This window comes from Macaca nemestrina, chromosome 18, assembly GCF_043159975.1.
Source record: "Macaca nemestrina isolate mMacNem1 chromosome 18, mMacNem.hap1, whole genome shotgun sequence".
Classification (NCBI taxonomy): Eukaryota; Metazoa; Chordata; class Mammalia; order Primates; family Cercopithecidae; genus Macaca; species Macaca nemestrina.
In genome coordinates, this window is record NC_092142.1 from 2919747 (window position 1) to 2936273 (window position 16527).

Here is a 16527-nt window from a genome sequence, read left to right on the forward strand (position 1 = left end):
CATTTCGTCCCAGTCCTCCTTGTTGCGTCCCCCACATCCCTGCGGACCCCACCGCGCCTCACCTCTCCCTTCTGTTACCTATCACGCACAGGTGGATTCCACCAAGACCCAGCTTGACTATCGTCCCGCACCTCCGCACCTCGCCTCTCGCCGCGCCCTCACTGTCTTGGGAAGTGAAGGGGAGGAGTGGTCTGGGCACTCTAGAAGCACCCCGGCTCGGAGCTTCCCTAGCTTGGAGTTGGTTTTGAGCTCAGGCCAGGAACCCAGGGTGGGCACAGCAGGGGACATTGGCACCAGAAGCGTTGAGGAAGGGCACTTTCTCAGTCCAGTTTTTCCGCCCCTGGAGTCTTGGACAGCTCCGGAGCGTCCGGGTACTCCCTTCCAGCCTGGCCCTGTGCCTTTTACCACATTTGTGTCACCTACGTTTTTTCTCAATGGGATTACACTTTTGCTATTTGCAGTTCGGTTTTTTGTTTGTTTGTTTTTTTGAGACGGAGCCTGGCTGTCTTGCGCAGGCTGGAGTGCAGTGGTGCGATCTCTGCTCACTGCAGCTTCTGCCTCCCCGGTTCAAGCGATTGTCCCATCTCAGCCTCCAGAGTAGCTGGGATTATAGGCGCAGGCTACCACGCCTAACTTTTTTGTATTTTTAGTAGAGATGGGGTTTCACCATGTTGGCCAGGCTGGTCTTGAATTCCTGACCTCAATTGATCCGCCCGCCTAGGCCTCCGAAAGTGCTGGGATTACAGGCGTGAGCCACCGTGCCCAGCCTTTAAAAAAAAAAAAAAAAAAAAAAAAAACAGGGAGTCTCACTGTGTTGCCCAGCCTGGCGCGATCCTTCCTGGCTCACTGCAACCTCCACCTCCTGGTTCAAGTGATTCTCCTGCCTCAGCCTCCCGAGTAGCTGGAATTACAGGCATGCATCAACACGCCCGGATAATTTTTTGTATTTTTTTAAGTAGAGACGGTGTTTCACCATGTTAGCCAGGCTGGTCTCGAACTCCCGACCTCAGGTGATGCGCCTGCCTCGGCCTCCCAAAGTGCTGGGATTACTGGTGTGAGCCACCACGCCCAGTTTTTGTTGTTGTTGTTTTTGCTTGTTTGTTTTTGTTTGTTTTTTGAGGTAGAGTCTCACTCTCGTCCAGGCGGGAGTGCAGTGGTGCCATCTCAGCTCACTGCAACCTCCACCTCCCAGGTTCAAGCGATCCTCCTGCCTCAACCTCCATAGTAACTGGCTACTGTTCCTGGCTAATTTTTGTATTTTTCGTATAAACGGGGTTTCACCATGTTGGTCAGGCTAGTCTCGAATTCCTGGCCTCAAGTGATCCACCCGCCTCGGCCTCCCAAAGTGCTGGGATTATAGGTATGAGCCACTGCGCCTGGTCTGCGGCAGTTTTTCTTTGTTTTTTAAAGAGATGGGATCTCACTGTGTTACCCAGGCTGATCTTGAACCCCTGGGCTCAATTTTTGTCACTGTACCTGGCTAATTTTTGTACTTTTAGTATAAACGGGATTTCACCATGTTGGCCAGGCTGGTCTCAAACTCCTGGCCTCAAATGATCCACCCTCCTTGGCCTCCGGAAGGGCTGGGATTACAGGCGTGAGCCACTGCACCTGGTCTGCACCCAGTTTTCGTTAGTTTTTGACGGAGATGGGATCTCACTATGTTGCCCAGGCTGGTCTTGAATCCCTGGGCTCAAATCATCCTGCTTCTGCCTCCCAAAGTGCTGGGATTACAGGCTTGAGCCACCATGCCCGGCCATAATTATCCAGTTGTAAGGTCAGCTGATTAATTCATCTCTCCATATAATAACACATTCACAGTTTGGGAGATTAAGATGAGAATATCTTTGGAGAGGCCATTATTCTGCCTTTTAGAGAGAAAGGCCTAGGACAGGAATTCCCACTGCTCAGGTTTAAAGGAAATACTATGTTCCTATCATTGGTTTATGAAGGCGCCCCTTTCTCTACATTCCTACCAACATTGGATATTTTCCACTTTTGGGACTTTTAGCAGTTGTTGAGCCAGCCCATTTTACCTCAGGGAAAACTGAGGTTTAAGGAGGGGAAATTACTTGCCTAAGATCTCATGCAACTTTATGTTTCCTGACTCCCCGTCAAGTCTGATTCTCTCTTGGCATGCCTTATATGGGAGGATATTTACCCGGTGGCTTGGAAACCACTGAATGTATCTTCCATCCACGTATCTGCAGCCCAGCAAATGTATATTGGGAGCCTCAGACATGTGACCAGGGCCTTGTGGGCCAGAGGCAGACAGGAGACCATGTTGTCTTTTTTTTCTTTTCTTTTTCTTTTTTTCTTTTTTTTTGAGACAGAGTCTCCCTTTGTCACCCAGGCGGGAGTGCAGTGGTGTGATCTTGGCTCACTGCAACCTCTGCCTCCCAAGTTCAAGAGATTCTTCTATACTTACCTGGCAGGGGAGATACTATGATCACGAAGGTGGTTTTCCCAGGGTGAGGCTTATCCACTGCACTCCAGATGTGCTGACCCCTGCGATTTCCCCAAATGTGGGAAACTTGACTGCATAATTTGTGGTAGTGGGGGACTGCGTTCATACTTTCCCCTGAGAAGAAAAAAAAAAGAGAGATTCTTCTGTCTCAGCCTCCTGAGTAGCTGGAATTACAGGCATCCACCACCATGCCTGGCTAACTTTTGTAGTTTTAGTAGAGACGGGGTTTCATCATGTTTGCCAGGCTGGTCTCCAACTCCTGACCTCAAGTGATCCACCTGCCTCACTCTCCCAAAGTGCTGGGATTACGGGTGTGAGCCACCGCACCCGGCCAGTGCTGTTGTCTTTTGAGAGCCCCCTTTTCTCTCACCTGATCTCCCTGCCCCCCATTTTCCCCTTTAGTCCCCTTTCCAGATGCTACTGAGTAGCTGAAGCGTCAGTCTAGAAATGCCAACCAGGTTGGGATCCTTGCTGGGAGAGCCCTTCCTTTCCTGGTTTTGAAACTCAGAGCCTTCTGGTGTGCACAGCTGCAGGATCCAGGCCGGGCCTGTGCTTCTTGCTTCTTTCTGACTCTGCCTGAGACTGGAATCCTGGCTCTGTCCTCAACTAGCTTGAAGGGGACCCCCAGTAATGACGCCTCCTGTGTAACCTTCATACCCTTGTGTAACCTTGTTTCACTTTGTAAAACATTTTATTTAAAGTTTTTGTTGTTGTTAGAGACAGGGTCTCACTTTGTTGCCCAGGCTGGTCTCAAACACCTGGCCTCAAGCAGTGCTCCTACCTCAGCCTCCCAAAGCACACCCGATCTCTTTCTATCAGGGTTGTTGTGTGTGAGCAGCAGATGTGTTAGAAGTGATGGTGTGTCACTTCTGAGGTTAGGTCATTAAAGACATGGCGGCTTCTATCTTGCGTGTGTTCTCTTTCTCTTGGGACACTCGCTCTGGGGAAAGCCAGCTGTCGGGGCTTGAAAAAACACACCCCTTTGAAGATGCCCATGTGGTGAGGGACTGAGGCTTCCAGCCCATAGCTGTGGGAATGTGGGAATGAACCTTTTAGGAAGTGCATCTTTCGGCCCTGCTGTAGCCTTTGATGACTCAGCTCTGGCTGCATCTTCATGGCAACTTCACGAGAGCCTGAGGCAGACCACCCAGCCCAGCCTCTCCTGGATTCCAGACCCACAGGAACCATGAGTTAGATGTCTTTGTTGTTTTACACATCTAAGTTTTGGGGCAATTTATTACACAGTAGTAGATAACTAATACACCAGCTGTAGGGCTTTGGGCATGTTCCTTAGCCTCTGCACCCCCATTTCCTCCCTTGTGCCATGAGAGTTGTAGAGGTGAGTGAGGAATGCATAGATGCAGCACAGGGCCACACACATGAGGCAGCTTTCCAGCCCCTCCCGGGATGGTCCTGGTCATCTTCTGGCTCTTCCCTGGATGGACTGTGACCTCACAACATCAGGTCAACTTACTGCATTCTTGGCCTGAGGTCATCCATTGGCCATGGACAGAGGTTCTGGGCAGGAAAGGGTGAGCTAAAGAGAGGGGTCAGTCTCCTTCCTCCAGCCCGGGTCCGGAGAATCGTGCTGGGCCAGGTGAGACATCCACTGTCTGTGTGGTGTCCTGGGATGGGCAGCTGGACGTGACTCAAGGGGAGATTTGTCTCTGTCTCCAGAAGGCAGAGGTGCTTCCCGGACTCCTTGCCTTGGGCTTGGCCAAGCATTCTGGCTGCCATTGGGGCCCCAGGACAACTGAGAACTGTCCTTTCTTCACCTTCAGCTGCCCCTCTCCTCTGCCCCCTGGTTCCTGCTCAGATGCTTTCTTCATGGAACAGCGTCCTCCTGACCCCTGGCCCCTGCCGCTGAGGCTCCTCCACCCTGGGCTCCGTGTTCTAGAGTTCACCGTGTGCTAGTTCTTCAAGCTGTTTATTCTTCACTGCTTCCTTTTTCTCTGTGCATTACTCAAGAACTACATGGCCATGTGTCAATATAAAAAAAATAAAGTTGACTGGGCGTGGCGACTCACGCCTGTAATCCCAGCATTTTGGGAGGCTGAGACAGGCAGATCCCTAGAGTTCGAGACCAGCTGGGTCAACATGGTGAAACCCAGGATCTACAAAAATATAGAAACATTTGCCCGTGCGTGGTGGCACATGCCTGTATTCCCAGCTACTTGGGAGGCTGAGGCAGGAGAATCGCTTGAACCCGGGAGGCGGAAGTTGCAGAGAGCACAGATGGAGCCACTGCACTCCAGCCTGGGCAGCAAAGCAAGACTCCCATCTCAAAAAAAAAAAAAAAAAAACACCAAAATCAAACCCAAACACTTTTAACTATCATCGACATTAACAACTACAAAGCGCCCGGCTAATTTTATATTTTTGGTAGAGATGGGGTTGCTCCATGTTGGACAGGCTGGCCTGGAACTCCTGACCTCAGTGATCTGCCCGCCTCGGCCTCCCAAAGTGAGCCACTGCGCACGGCCATGAATATGACTTTATAGCCCAGATTTCCTTCCGTGAACGCTTGTTAGTTGTGAAACTAGCAAAGTTGCACCTCCGAGTTTACACAGAGCCAGCTCCTGAATCCGAGTTCCGGGTTCGAGCACAGCGCCGCCGCTACCTCGGGCGTGACCTTGGTCGGAGCCCGGTCCCCTCTGAGCCTCAGTTTCCCGATCTGGGAGCCCGGAATGACAGCTCACCCCCTGCCCCGCCCAGCCCCGCCCCGCAGGCCCTGGGATTGGTTGGTGCGAGGTCCCCCTCCCCAGGCGGGGCCGGGCCTCTCCCGCCTGCTAGGCCCCAACCCGGAAATGCAGCTGGGGCGGAGGCGGGGCCCACTCAGGCCGCGGCGGAGCGACGCTGGGCGCGGCCAATGGGCGCGGGCGGCGGCTGCGGCGCGACGGAAGTCCTGCCCGGCGTCGCGCGGGGGCGGGGCGGCGCCGGGGGCGGCGGGCGGCGGGCGGCGGGCGGCGGGCGGCGGGCGGCGGGGCGGGCGCAGGATGAGGGCGGCCATTGCTGGGGCTCCGCTTAGGGGAGGAGGACGCTGAGGAGGCGCCGAGACGCGCAGCGCTGCGGGGGAGGTGCCCGCGCCGACGCGGGGCCCATGGCCAGGACCACCAGCCAGCTGGTGAGCGCGCGGCGGCGGCCTGGGCGCGCCGGTGGCCTGGGCGCGCCGGCTTGTTACCCCGCCGGGTGCGGCGGTCGCCTGGGTCCGGCGAGGCGGGGCGGCCCGGGATCCCCAGGGCCGGGTGCCGCCTCACCTGTAGCCGGGCGGCCGGGCGGGGGATGGCGGGCGCCGGCCGAGGGCGCTGCTCGGCTGCGGCGGGGAGTCCGGGCCTGGGTTGCGGCGGGCGCCGGCCTGGCCGGGGGCGCTGACAGACGCGCGGAGGGCGGGGGAGGCCGGGAGGTGTCACCCGGCCCAGCGGGGTGGAAGTGCCTGGAAAGTTTGTTTTCGGCTCGGCGCAGCCTGGAGTCGAGCCTGCAGGGTTACCTTTCGGTTCTGTCTGTAGAGGAACCGCCCTGGGCTTCCACCTGGAACGGGGTCCCTGGCGTCTCCGCCTGCGAGAGAAGCAGAAGGTGCAAGTTCTTGCTTAAAGCACCTGATGCGCCTGGGCCCCCGTCTCCAGATTCTCGATGACAGTGGTCGGGTAAACTCTCCTTTCACGGCCTGGCCAAGGGGCATTTGGGTGCTTTTCCTGCCCGTGGCTGTGCTCAGCGTTGTGGGAAGCCCCTGGGAGGCCGAATGTGCAGGATCACCGAGGGGAAAGTGAGCTTGACAGGTAGGAGGGATTTTACGGGAAGGACCGAAACAAACCACTTGTTGGGTGAAATGTTTTGCTAAAAGTGTCGCTGGTGTTTCTATATTTTCTTTCTGTCGCTAAAAGTATTCCTCGTGTTTTTATGTTTTCCATATGCTAAGTTCTACAGTCTGGGGACGATGGTTTAAGAATTTATGCCTTGTATGCGATGCGCAGTGGGTGATGGAAGAACGTCTACATAGCTTTAAAATTTGATTTAAAAGGTGAATATTTTAAATGAAGGAAAACTCAAGAAATGTAATTGATCCTTTATCGGATGCGGCTTTTTTTTTTTTTTTTTTTTTTTTTTTTTTTAGATAGAGTCTCGCTCCCGACGCGCAGGATGGAGTGCAGTGATGCGATCCCGGCTCACTGCAACCTCCAGCTCCCGGCTTCAAGTGATTCTAGCTGCTGCCTCCCTAGTAACTGGGATTACAGGCGTGTGCCACCATGCCCGACCAATTTTTGTATTTTTAATAGAGATGGTGTTTCGCCATTTTGGCCAGACTGGTCTTGAACTCCTGACCTCAGGTGATACGCCCGCCTAGTCCTCCCAAAGTGCTAGGATTACAGGCATGAGCCACCGTGCCTGGCAGATGTGGCTTTTTGATAGGCGTGGCTTTTTGATAGGCGTTCTTGATCTTTTTTTTATGTGTGTATGGGGGTGTAGTGAGTCTGAGAACCTGAGGAAAGGTATGGGCCCTCTTCCGAGAAAAATGCAGTGCGACACTGAATTTTGTAACTATGTCAGGAGGCTCTTGAACTTTCTGCAGCTCACTTGTGGACTTTGTAGAGATGCGTGATAATCCGAAGTGTTAAGGAAGAATATTCAGTTGAGAAAAATGTCGAAGGGTTGAAAGAGATGCCTTTTGCTATTTCGACTTGTGTGGCTGTACCCCAGAGTGCCCCGGGTAACATAAAAACATGAATTAGGCGGCTTGCTGAGGCTCAGCGGAGGCTGGGGCCGAGAGTCATGTCGAAGTTTGTGAGGTTAACCTGCACCCAGTGACAGTCATGGCGAAGTTTGTAACTCGCACCCAGTAACGCTGTTGCAATGCAAGGTGTATATTTGGTGTCATCCACGGGAAGAGGAAAGAACAAATTTTCTCACGGCCTTGGCAGTTCCACATGGTGGACATTTAGTATCTGCAGTTTTCTTCACATAAGGCAGCTTTTTTGTACAAAAACATTAGAATCCAGTGAGCAAGAATGATAGAATACAGGATAGATTTCCACATGAGGAAGTGTCAGGAACGAGGCTTTTGCATCTCTGTCAGCTGGATTTCCACATGTGTACATATGTGAGAACATGCCGTGTTTCCTGTCCGTAATGGTAGAGGCAGCCCTAATATTGGGGAGGATAGACCTGAAGATTCACCTGAGGACAGATAGACCTTCAAGGTTCAGGTGGGTTTGCATCTGGACTATAGGGTGGCCCTGTAGGCCCTGTGTGAGAAGCCCCTGCCCGGTGAACTTTCCCATGTGTGTATGCGTGGACAGCCAACAGAGGGAGCAGTGCGAGCGTGAAGGCAGACAGTGGCCTGGCCCAGTCTGATGCTAAGTGGGCCAGAGGCAGTGAGTACCATTTCTTGAGCTGACTGCTTAAGCCAGGCGCTTTCCTAGGTACTTTCACACCTCATTGCAAGGTAGCTGTTGTTCCCATTTTACAGGTGCAGAAGCTGAGCTGCAGAGACGTTAAGTACCTGCCTCATAAGTGGTAGAAACTGCAGTGTCACCCTGCCCCTCACGTTCAGAGCCCCCGAGGGAGGGTCTGCCGGGCAGCTCAGCCCAGCACTCTGTGTAAGGAAGTCTTCAGTGCCACCGTCCAGGATGTCTTCCCGGGGATTGGGCCTGAACGTCTTGACCATGCCTTGCTAGGGACAGGAGGGGTGTCTTCGTGTGGATTGACTGTACATATTTCTTTGGCAGATGGCTGAGCTCTGTGACCCCGGGGCCTGTTTCAGCCTCCTGCTGTCAGAAAGCAGCTGTTTGGAAAGAGGCTGTGATTCGGCCTTGTTTGAGGGCCGATACTCTGAATGGGTGAGGCTTGGAATCCTCCCTTTGGCAACAAAGAAACATGTAATGATTCTGCTGAAGGTAGAATTGGGGGACTAGGCAGAGTGGGCTCCTGCCCTCCCTAGGATGGTTCTGTCTTTTGCAAAGGTGGCTGCGTCCTTAGGGGAAGGTGAGGGGAGAAGCAGAGCGCATGGAGAGAAGTGGCTTTCGATTTTCTCCCTCCTTTTGGGGAGTTCCTCCTTATGTGGCTGGTGTGGTGCATAGTGTGATGTATCCCTGTTCCCAGCGATGCCCCGACAGCCAGTCCAAGCTGAGTCCAGAGTTGGCAAGGTGAGGTCCCAGTAGTAAGAGGGAAGTGGTTTGTTTGGCTCTTCTGAGATGTGTTTTATGAGAAAGATCCAGCAGCAGCCTGCAGAGATGTGGGGCCTGAAAAGAGGCCTTGGGCAGGTCTCCTCAGCAGGCCTTGGCCCTCTAGACTGCATTCAGCACAGTTTTGGGGAGGAACAGGGAGCGTTCCCTTTTCTTTTCTTTTTTTTTTTTTTTTTTTTGAGGTGGAGTCTCTCGCTCTATTGCTCAGGCTGGAGCGCAGTGGTGCGATCTCCGCTCACTGCAAGTTCTGCCTCCTGGATTCACGCCATTCTCCTGCCTCAGCCTCCCAAGTAGCTGAGACTACAGGTGCCCGCCACCTCACCCGGCTAATTTTTTGTGTATTCAGTAGAGACGGGGGTTCCCCTTGTTAGCCAGGATAGTCTCGATCTCCTGACCTCGTGATCCGCCCACCTTGGCCTCCCTAAGTGCTAGGATTACCAGTGTGAGCCACCGTGCCCAGCCTAGTGTGCTGGAGTGCAGTGGCACGTCCTCGGCTCACTGCAAGCTCCGCCTCTTGGGTTCACGCCATTCTCCTGCCTCAGCCTCCCAAGTAGCTGGGACTACAGGCGCCCACCACGCCTGGCGAATTTTTTTTATTTTTAGTAGAGATGGGGTTTCACCGTGTTAGCCAGAATGGTCTTGATCTCCTGACCTCGTGATCCGCCCACCTCGGCCTCCCAAAGTGCAGGGATTACAGGCATGAGACACCGTGCCCAGCAGTGGTCCCTTTTCAATCTATACATTCATCCCCTGAGCCGCCTGACCCAGGGTTTAGATGCTTCAGAGCAAGTGATTGACACTGGTGGGAGATGGAGTCCAGCAAGCAGATGATGAACTGGGAAGCGCTGCAGAAATGAGGGGGCGAGCATGGCCAGTCCCTTCTGAGAGAATGTGTTTGGAAGAGAGTGGGCACTGGCGTGGCACTTTCCCCCTCTGAAGAGGCATCTTCTGTGGAAATGGACTTGGACAGGATGCCACATGGTACAGCAGTTCTGTGGGGGGCAGGTTGTGGCTGCGGAGAAGCACTGGGTGTAGAAACAGTCCCCCGAGCAGGTGCGAGGGCTAGGGTGCTGTGTGCTGCTCCACGCCTGCCGTGCGGTGACAGGTGGCCAACGGGCTGCCCAGCACAGTTGTTTAGAAAGCAGGTTCAAAGGGCAGTGTGCTGGGAGGAAGTGCTGGTGTGGAAACTGCAAGTTTTGGACATGTATTGCTCAGGTCTTTTCAGCCGTGCCTTCTTCTATAACAGAATTGCATTATTCACTTGCTCAGTGTGACATCATGTCCTTTAAAAAATATTTGAAAATTGAGAACAGGTTGTATGTTCCGTCTCTAGCTGTTAGATCACACGCAGGGCACATTTTCTCAAAGAGTAACGAGACATGGGTTCTGTGTGTTCTCTTCTCTCTTAGCGAGGAGAAAGCCCTGTTTGGGTTCATGATGCTTGTTGGGGGGGGTCTCTTTTCTGTACCTGATGTTCGTTGCACAAAGTCTGTTTCCATTCTCTTAGTCTAGAAAATTTTCCTGATATTTCAACTGGAATTTTTGCTCCAACAAATTCCAGGTCATTTAGAATGTGTTATGATTGAGTTTCTGGGCCACACATCCTTTATAAGAGCACGTGATTCTGGTTTCTGTTTGTTTGTTTGTTTATTTATTTTTTTGAGACAGAGTCTTGTTCTGTCACACAGGCTGGAGTACAATGGCATGATTTCGGCTCACTGCGAACTCTGCGTCGTGAGTTCCAAGTGATTCTCGTGCTTCAGCCTCCCAAGTAGCTGGGATTACACCTATATTATTTATTTAGTTAGTTAGTTTATTGAGATGAGGTCTCGCTATGTTGCCCAGGCTACTCAAACTTCTGGGCTCAAGGGATCCTCCCGCCTTGGCCTTCCGAAGTGCTGGGATTACAGGCATGAGCCACCGCACCCGGCCTGGTTTCTGTTTAAAGAGTTGAATTATACAGGGGCCCACAGAATCGAGAACTGACAGTACTGTAGAGCCTGTATATGAAGAAGATGGACGAGCCTGACATCAGCAGCTCACCGTTGAGCACATGGCTCCCTGCAGAATAAACAAGTGTGTGATTTTCATCTGATGAAGGTGGGCATGGAGTTCCTGGACAGTTCAGTGACTTCCTTCATTCCACAGACAAGATCAGATGCCCCCTCTATCAGCCACCGTGCTACGGACTGGCCCAGTCTGTTTTCAGATCAGCTTGTAGCACGCAGGGATTCGAAATATTTAAAGATGAGGTTTGAAGGTATGTCTAGAGACCCAGGATGTTAGTTCTGGAGGTCCTTGTCTCCCGCGTGTTTGCGGAGCTGGTGAGCTGAGGAGAGCCTGTGTTGTCTCAGCGGGATGCCAGTCAGGATTCTTCTAGCTATGGTCTTATTTTTTACAATAAATTCATCATTAAAGTCCCATTCTTTAACCTGTTTTTTCCCTTTTGGAATTAATTTGACTGCAGTAGGAAGGGGTTGTAGCTCGAAGTGACCGCTGTGCATTGAATGCCATCAGAAAAGGCTGATGAGATTTGCAGGGAAGCCTCGAAGCCTCACTGAAATGCTCCTGGTGTGCATTGACCTTTGCAGTGAAACATGTGGGAAAGGGGCCCGCACTCACTTTTCAGCTCTCTCTCGGTGATTCCAAGAGCCCCAGGGGTGGGAGTGGGGACAGGACCTTGCTCCTGAGTTTTAGGTTTGGTGTCTGTCGCCCCTTGCTGCATTGGTGGGGCCGTCAGTGCTGCGGCCTCAGTTGCAGGGCAACCAGGGCTGCTCCGTGAAGGAGGCGCTCGCTCTGCGGAGCTGCAGGACGCTGCGTTCTCCTCATTCTGGCCATTGCCGCTGTCCTTCGTGCCTCCCCTTTTCTGGTGAGGGAGGGCTCCAAGGACTTGCTGGCTGGTCCCCAGGTGCCAGCACTCCTGCACCTCCCCCTCCTCTCCTGACCTGTCACTTTGTTCCTCCTCCATGAGGGGCCTAGGCTCGGGTGCCCTGTTGTGGCCTCTTTCCAGTCTGTGTGGCCTAGGAGGGTCCAGGATGTTCCCTGCTGCCCTGTTCTCAGCAGTTCTTGTCTTCTTCAGGCTTTTCCTCCTCGCCTGGAGAAATTTCCCTACATGGAAACTCCTGTGGCTGTACAGTCTTTTCTGACCGATCTGCTGGGTTGTTTGTTTGTTTGTTTGTTTGTTTTTGGGGGGGGACAGAGTCTTGCTCTGTCACCCAGGCTGGAGTGCATTGCAATGAAAAATGGCAATAACTAGCATTTGTAGAACTCAAATAGCTGGGACTCAGTACAGGTGGGAATGTAAGCGCCTGTTGTTTCTGAGGTGGGGCGGCAGCCCGTTGCCAGTGTGTATTCAAACACAGGCTGATTCAACAGTTCAGCTTCTAGGAGTTTAAGCTCAGAAAATAATTAAGGTGTATGCAACTATTTTGCTACTAGAATATTTGTCACAGCTTTGAAATAGGGGAGAATTGGAAATCTCTTGAATTTCCCTCAGGCAGAGAGAGTTTGAAACATTGTGGTGAGTCTGTGTCATCCCTCAGGATCTATGGGAAATTGGTCCTGGACCTCTCTCAGATACCAGAATCGGAGGATGCTGAAGCCCCTGCTCTGAAGTGGTGTAGTGTTGGCATAGAACCTGTGCACACCCGCCTGTGTACTCTGTTATCACTAGATTACATAGAATGCCTAAAAGAATGTAAATGCTATGCAGATAGTTGCTTTACTATATATGTGTGTGTGTGTACATATATATATATATATATATATATTTTTTTTTTTTTGAGATGGAGTCTTGCTCTGTCACCCAGGCTGGAGCGCAGTGGCACGATCTCGGCTCACTGCAACCTCTGCCTCCCAGGTTGAAGCAGTTCTCCTACCTCAGCCTCCTGAGTAACTGCGATTAGAGGCACATGCCACCACACCCAGCTAATTTTTTTGTTTGTTTGTTTTTTGTATTTTTAGTTGAGACCGGGTTTCGTCATGTTGACCAGGCTGGTCTCAAACTCCTGACCTCAGGTGATCCGCCCACCTCGGCCTCCCAAAGTGCTGGGATTACAGGCGTGAGCCACCGTGCCCGGCCTGCTTTACTGTTTTCTTTAGGGAATAACGACAAGAAAAAAAGTCTGTGCATATTCAGTGCAGATGCAGTTTCTTGTTTTCATAATATTTTCTATCCGCTGTTGGTTGAAACCATGCATGTGGAGTCAGCCTATGGATGGGGAGGGCCGACTGTACTTTCCTGACAGGTAGTTACAGTGCTTCTACCTGAAAAGACCTGGTTGCAAAGCACCATGCCCAGTGTAACTTTCCTCAGGCCCAGGGAAAAGCCTGGAGGGAGGTTCCTGCAGAAACACTGGCAGTGGTTCCCTGGGCCAGTGGGATGAGGACCAGGCATTGAGCTAGCAGTGGGGAGACAGCGGTGAATAAGGTGGGCCTGGCTGTGTCTCCTGGAGCTTACTGGACTGCGGATGAACCTTTCTCCACTGAGTTTTATTCTGAAAAATTTCAAAACGAAGGAAGAGTTGAAAGCATAGTGCGATGAATATCCCGAGCCCTTTCACCGTTGTTCTACCAGTTGTTAACCTTTTCCATATTTGCTTGTATATGTTACCCCCTCACCTCCCAAAATTTTTTTCTATTATTTTTATTATTTGAAAGTAAGTCACACACATGATAGCATTTCACCCCAGAATCCTTCTCCAGGTGCCTTCTGAGCTCAGAAGCTTTCTCCTGTACAGCCTCTTCATCATCACATCCAAGATAGCATTAACATTGCATGTTATTTTTTTCTTTTTTTTTTGGGGGGGGGGATGGAATCTCATGCTGTTGCCCAGAATGGAGTGCAGTAATGTGATCTTGGCTCACTGCAACCTCTGCCTCCTGGGTTCAAGTGATTCTCCTGCCTCAGCCTCCCAAGTAGCTGGGCCTTACAGGTGCATACCACCACTCCTGGCTAATTTTTTATTTTTAGTAGACGTGGGGTTTTATCATAACATGGCATTTTCTAATGCAAAGGTGACATGCAGCCTTCCTCAGTGGTCCCCAGTCCTCCTCAAAGCTCTTTCTTCTTCTTTTTTTTTTTTTTTTTTTTTTAAGAGACTGAGTTTTACTCTGTTGCCCAAACTAGAATGCAGTGGCATGATCATAGCTCACTGCCGCCTTGAACTCCCTTGGGCTGAAGCCATCCTCCCGCCTTAGCCTCCTGAATAGCTGGGAGTATAGGCCTGTGCTGCCACACCTGGCTAATTTTTTTTTTTTTTTTTGAGACGGAGTCTTGCTCTGTTGCCCAGTCTAGAGTGCAGTGGTGTGATGTCAGCTCACTGCAACCTCCGCCTCCCGGGTTCAAGCAATTCTCATGCTTCAGCCTCCCGAGTAGCTGGGATTACAGGTGCACGCCACCACACACGGCTAATTTTTATATTTTCATTAGGGACAGGTTTCACCATCTTGGCCAGGATGATCACGAACTCCTGACCTCATGATCCCCCTGCCTCGGCATCCCAAAGTGCTAGGATTACAGGCTTAAGCCACCACGCCCAGCGCTGGCTAATTATAATGTTTAAAATTTTTTGTACAGATAGGGTCTTGCTGTGTTGCCCAGGCTGGTCTTCAACTGGGCTAAAGTGATCCTCCCACCTGCTCCTCCCAGAGTGCTGGGAATACAGGCATGAGCTACAGCACCTGGCCGGCATGTCTTAAAATACGAGGCTAGTTGTCTCATATTTTATGTAAATACAGGATTCACAATCTGGATTTGTCTCATTGTTTCCTCATTACATTAGATTCAGGCTATTTATGGCAAGAATCCTGCTTAGGAGATGATGAACTAAAGGTAATTTTTTGTTTTTTTGAGATGCAGTCTCACTTTGTTACCTAGGCTGGAGTGCAGTGGCACAATCACGGCTCACTGCAACCTCTGCCACCTGGGTTGAAGCGCTTCTCCTGCCTCAGCCTCCCGAGTAGCTGTGATTACAAGCGCCTGCCAATGCGCCCAGCTAATTTTTGTATTTTTAGTAGAGACGGAGTTTCACCATCTTGGTTAAGCTGGTCTTGAGCTCCTGACATCGTGATCTACCCACCTCAGCCTCCCAACATGCTTTGAGACAGAGTCTTGCTCTGTCGCCCAGGCTGGAGTGCAGTGGCGTGATCTCGGCTCACTGCAATCTCCATCTCCTGGGTTCAAGCGATTCTTCAGCCTCAGCCTCATGAGTAGCTGGGATTACAGGCTCCTACCACCACGTTGGGCTAATTTTTGTATTTTTAGTAGAGACAGAGTTTCACCATGTTGGCTAGGTTGGTCTTGAACTCCTGACCTCAAGCCATCCACTTCGGCCTCCCGAAGTGCTGGGATTACAGGCGTGAACCACCGTGCCCGGCCTTCCTTAGTGGCCTTTCTGACCTTAAGCTGTTTTTCCCTCCTGACAGTGGGACTCTGCTCTTGTGGTCTCTTTCCTGATTGGGCAAGGTGCCAGGGCGCTTTTTCTAGGCCTTGACTTTGCTCTTGTTTCTAAGGTATCCTGTGGTGGTAAAAGAGATGTGTACTCTCTGGGTAGGTGCAGCCACTTGTAGAGCTGAAACTACATCTCCAGGATGGTTGTGTGGTTGGTGGTGCTTGGGGAGCCCAGCAGTCAGGATCTGAGCAGCCCACCTGTCTTGGGGTCCCTGCTGTGCACCTAGGCCCAGGCCCAGGGCGCGGTGAATGAGAGCTCTCCAGCCTCAGGGGGTGGGCAGGGCTAATGGGCCATCAGACCCACCATGTGCCAGTGCTGACTGGCACACAGCACTGCTTGGACCTCCCCTGTGGGAAGGGATAGGGATAGACCAATCTTTGGAAGAATGGAGTGCTGGCTTTGCTGAGCCCTGTTCTTCGGAAGGTTTGATCTGGAGAGCTGCAGCAGCCAGACCCTGGGGAGGCAGGTTAGTGAGCAGGCTCCTGACTTACGAGCTAAGAAGCCTGATGGCTGCTCGTTTCCCCCAATGTCGACATCACTGGGGGTCCTTCCTGAGGGTGAGCCCTGGGTTCGTCTGCGTTTCTCTCTCCCAGTTGGGCCGGACTCTGGACGTGAGGCTGAGGGAGTGCATGGCTCCGTCAGAGTGTGGGCTCAGACGCTCAGATGCTCGGAGTGCTTCCGGCTGCTTTTCCGTTGGTAACTCACGTGTTCTTCCTGCAGGCTGGCATTTTTCTTTCATGAGTTTTTTTCATTGGTCAGAATTATAGTCTTCTGATTGTATGTACATAGCTGGTTATTATCAGATACATAGTTTTAAAATGTGCATCTAAATATAGATTTTATTGGTGAATACATTGTGTTCTCATTCCATAAAAAGTCTTAAGCACAAAATTATTCTTAAAAAAAAAATCTTAGCACTGGGCGTGGTGACTCACGCCTGTAATCCGAGCACTTTGGGAGGCTGAGGCAGGTGGAGCACCAGAAATCAGGAGTTGAGACCAGCCTCTCCAACATGGTGAAACCCTGTCTGTATAGAAAATACAAAAATTAACCGTGTGGTAGTGGCACACGCCTGTAATCCCAGTTACTCGGGAGGCTGAGGCACGAGAATTGTTGAACCTGGGAGACGGAAGTTGCGGTGAGCGGCGATGGCACCACTGCACTCCAGCTTGGCCAACAGAGTGAGACTCTGTCTCAAAAAAAAAAAAAAAAAAAGAAAATTTTAGCAGGCTCTCCTTTGCAGATGCTGCTGGTGCTGAGCTTTGTGTCTGGGGCAAAAAAGGTGAGGGCGGGCCCCGGTTGGTTTAGGAGAAGTGGTTATGAACAGAATGGGCCCCATGCTCCCGGCCTGAGGAAATTCTTTCGTGAAAAAGATTGCTTCTGCAGCTTGGAGGGGGATGGTCCACCTCATGCTCCTGTCCCTCTCTCA

General features: G+C 51.7%; 1 protein-coding gene and 1 non-coding gene across 4 annotated transcripts in view; both read left to right on the forward strand.

The window, feature by feature from the left end:
* Positions 1 to 2420: 2420 nt before the first annotated feature.
* On the forward strand, positions 2421 to 2584 carry LOC112427423 (U1 spliceosomal RNA). The gene has a single exon (XR_003018967.2). It is a non-coding gene; the product is annotated as a U1 spliceosomal RNA (small nuclear RNA).
* Positions 2585 to 3982: 1398 nt separating this feature from the next.
* Positions 3983 to 16527, forward strand: part of LOC105485792 (3-phosphoinositide dependent protein kinase 1) — a 74411-nt gene continuing 61866 nt past the window's right edge. Inside the window, exon 1 of one of the 3 annotated variants that reach the window (XM_071083956.1) lies at positions 3983 to 4064. Coding sequence is in view for 1 of the 3 variants with exons in the window: in XM_071083954.1 (XP_070940055.1) it covers positions 5568 to 5591 (24 nt within the window). In the remaining 2 variants the exon portion in view is untranslated. Of the gene's footprint in view, positions 4065 to 5432; positions 5592 to 6014; positions 6244 to 16527 lie in introns of those variants that run through there. The other 2 variants (XM_071083954.1, XM_071083955.1) reach the window with 2 other exon arrangements.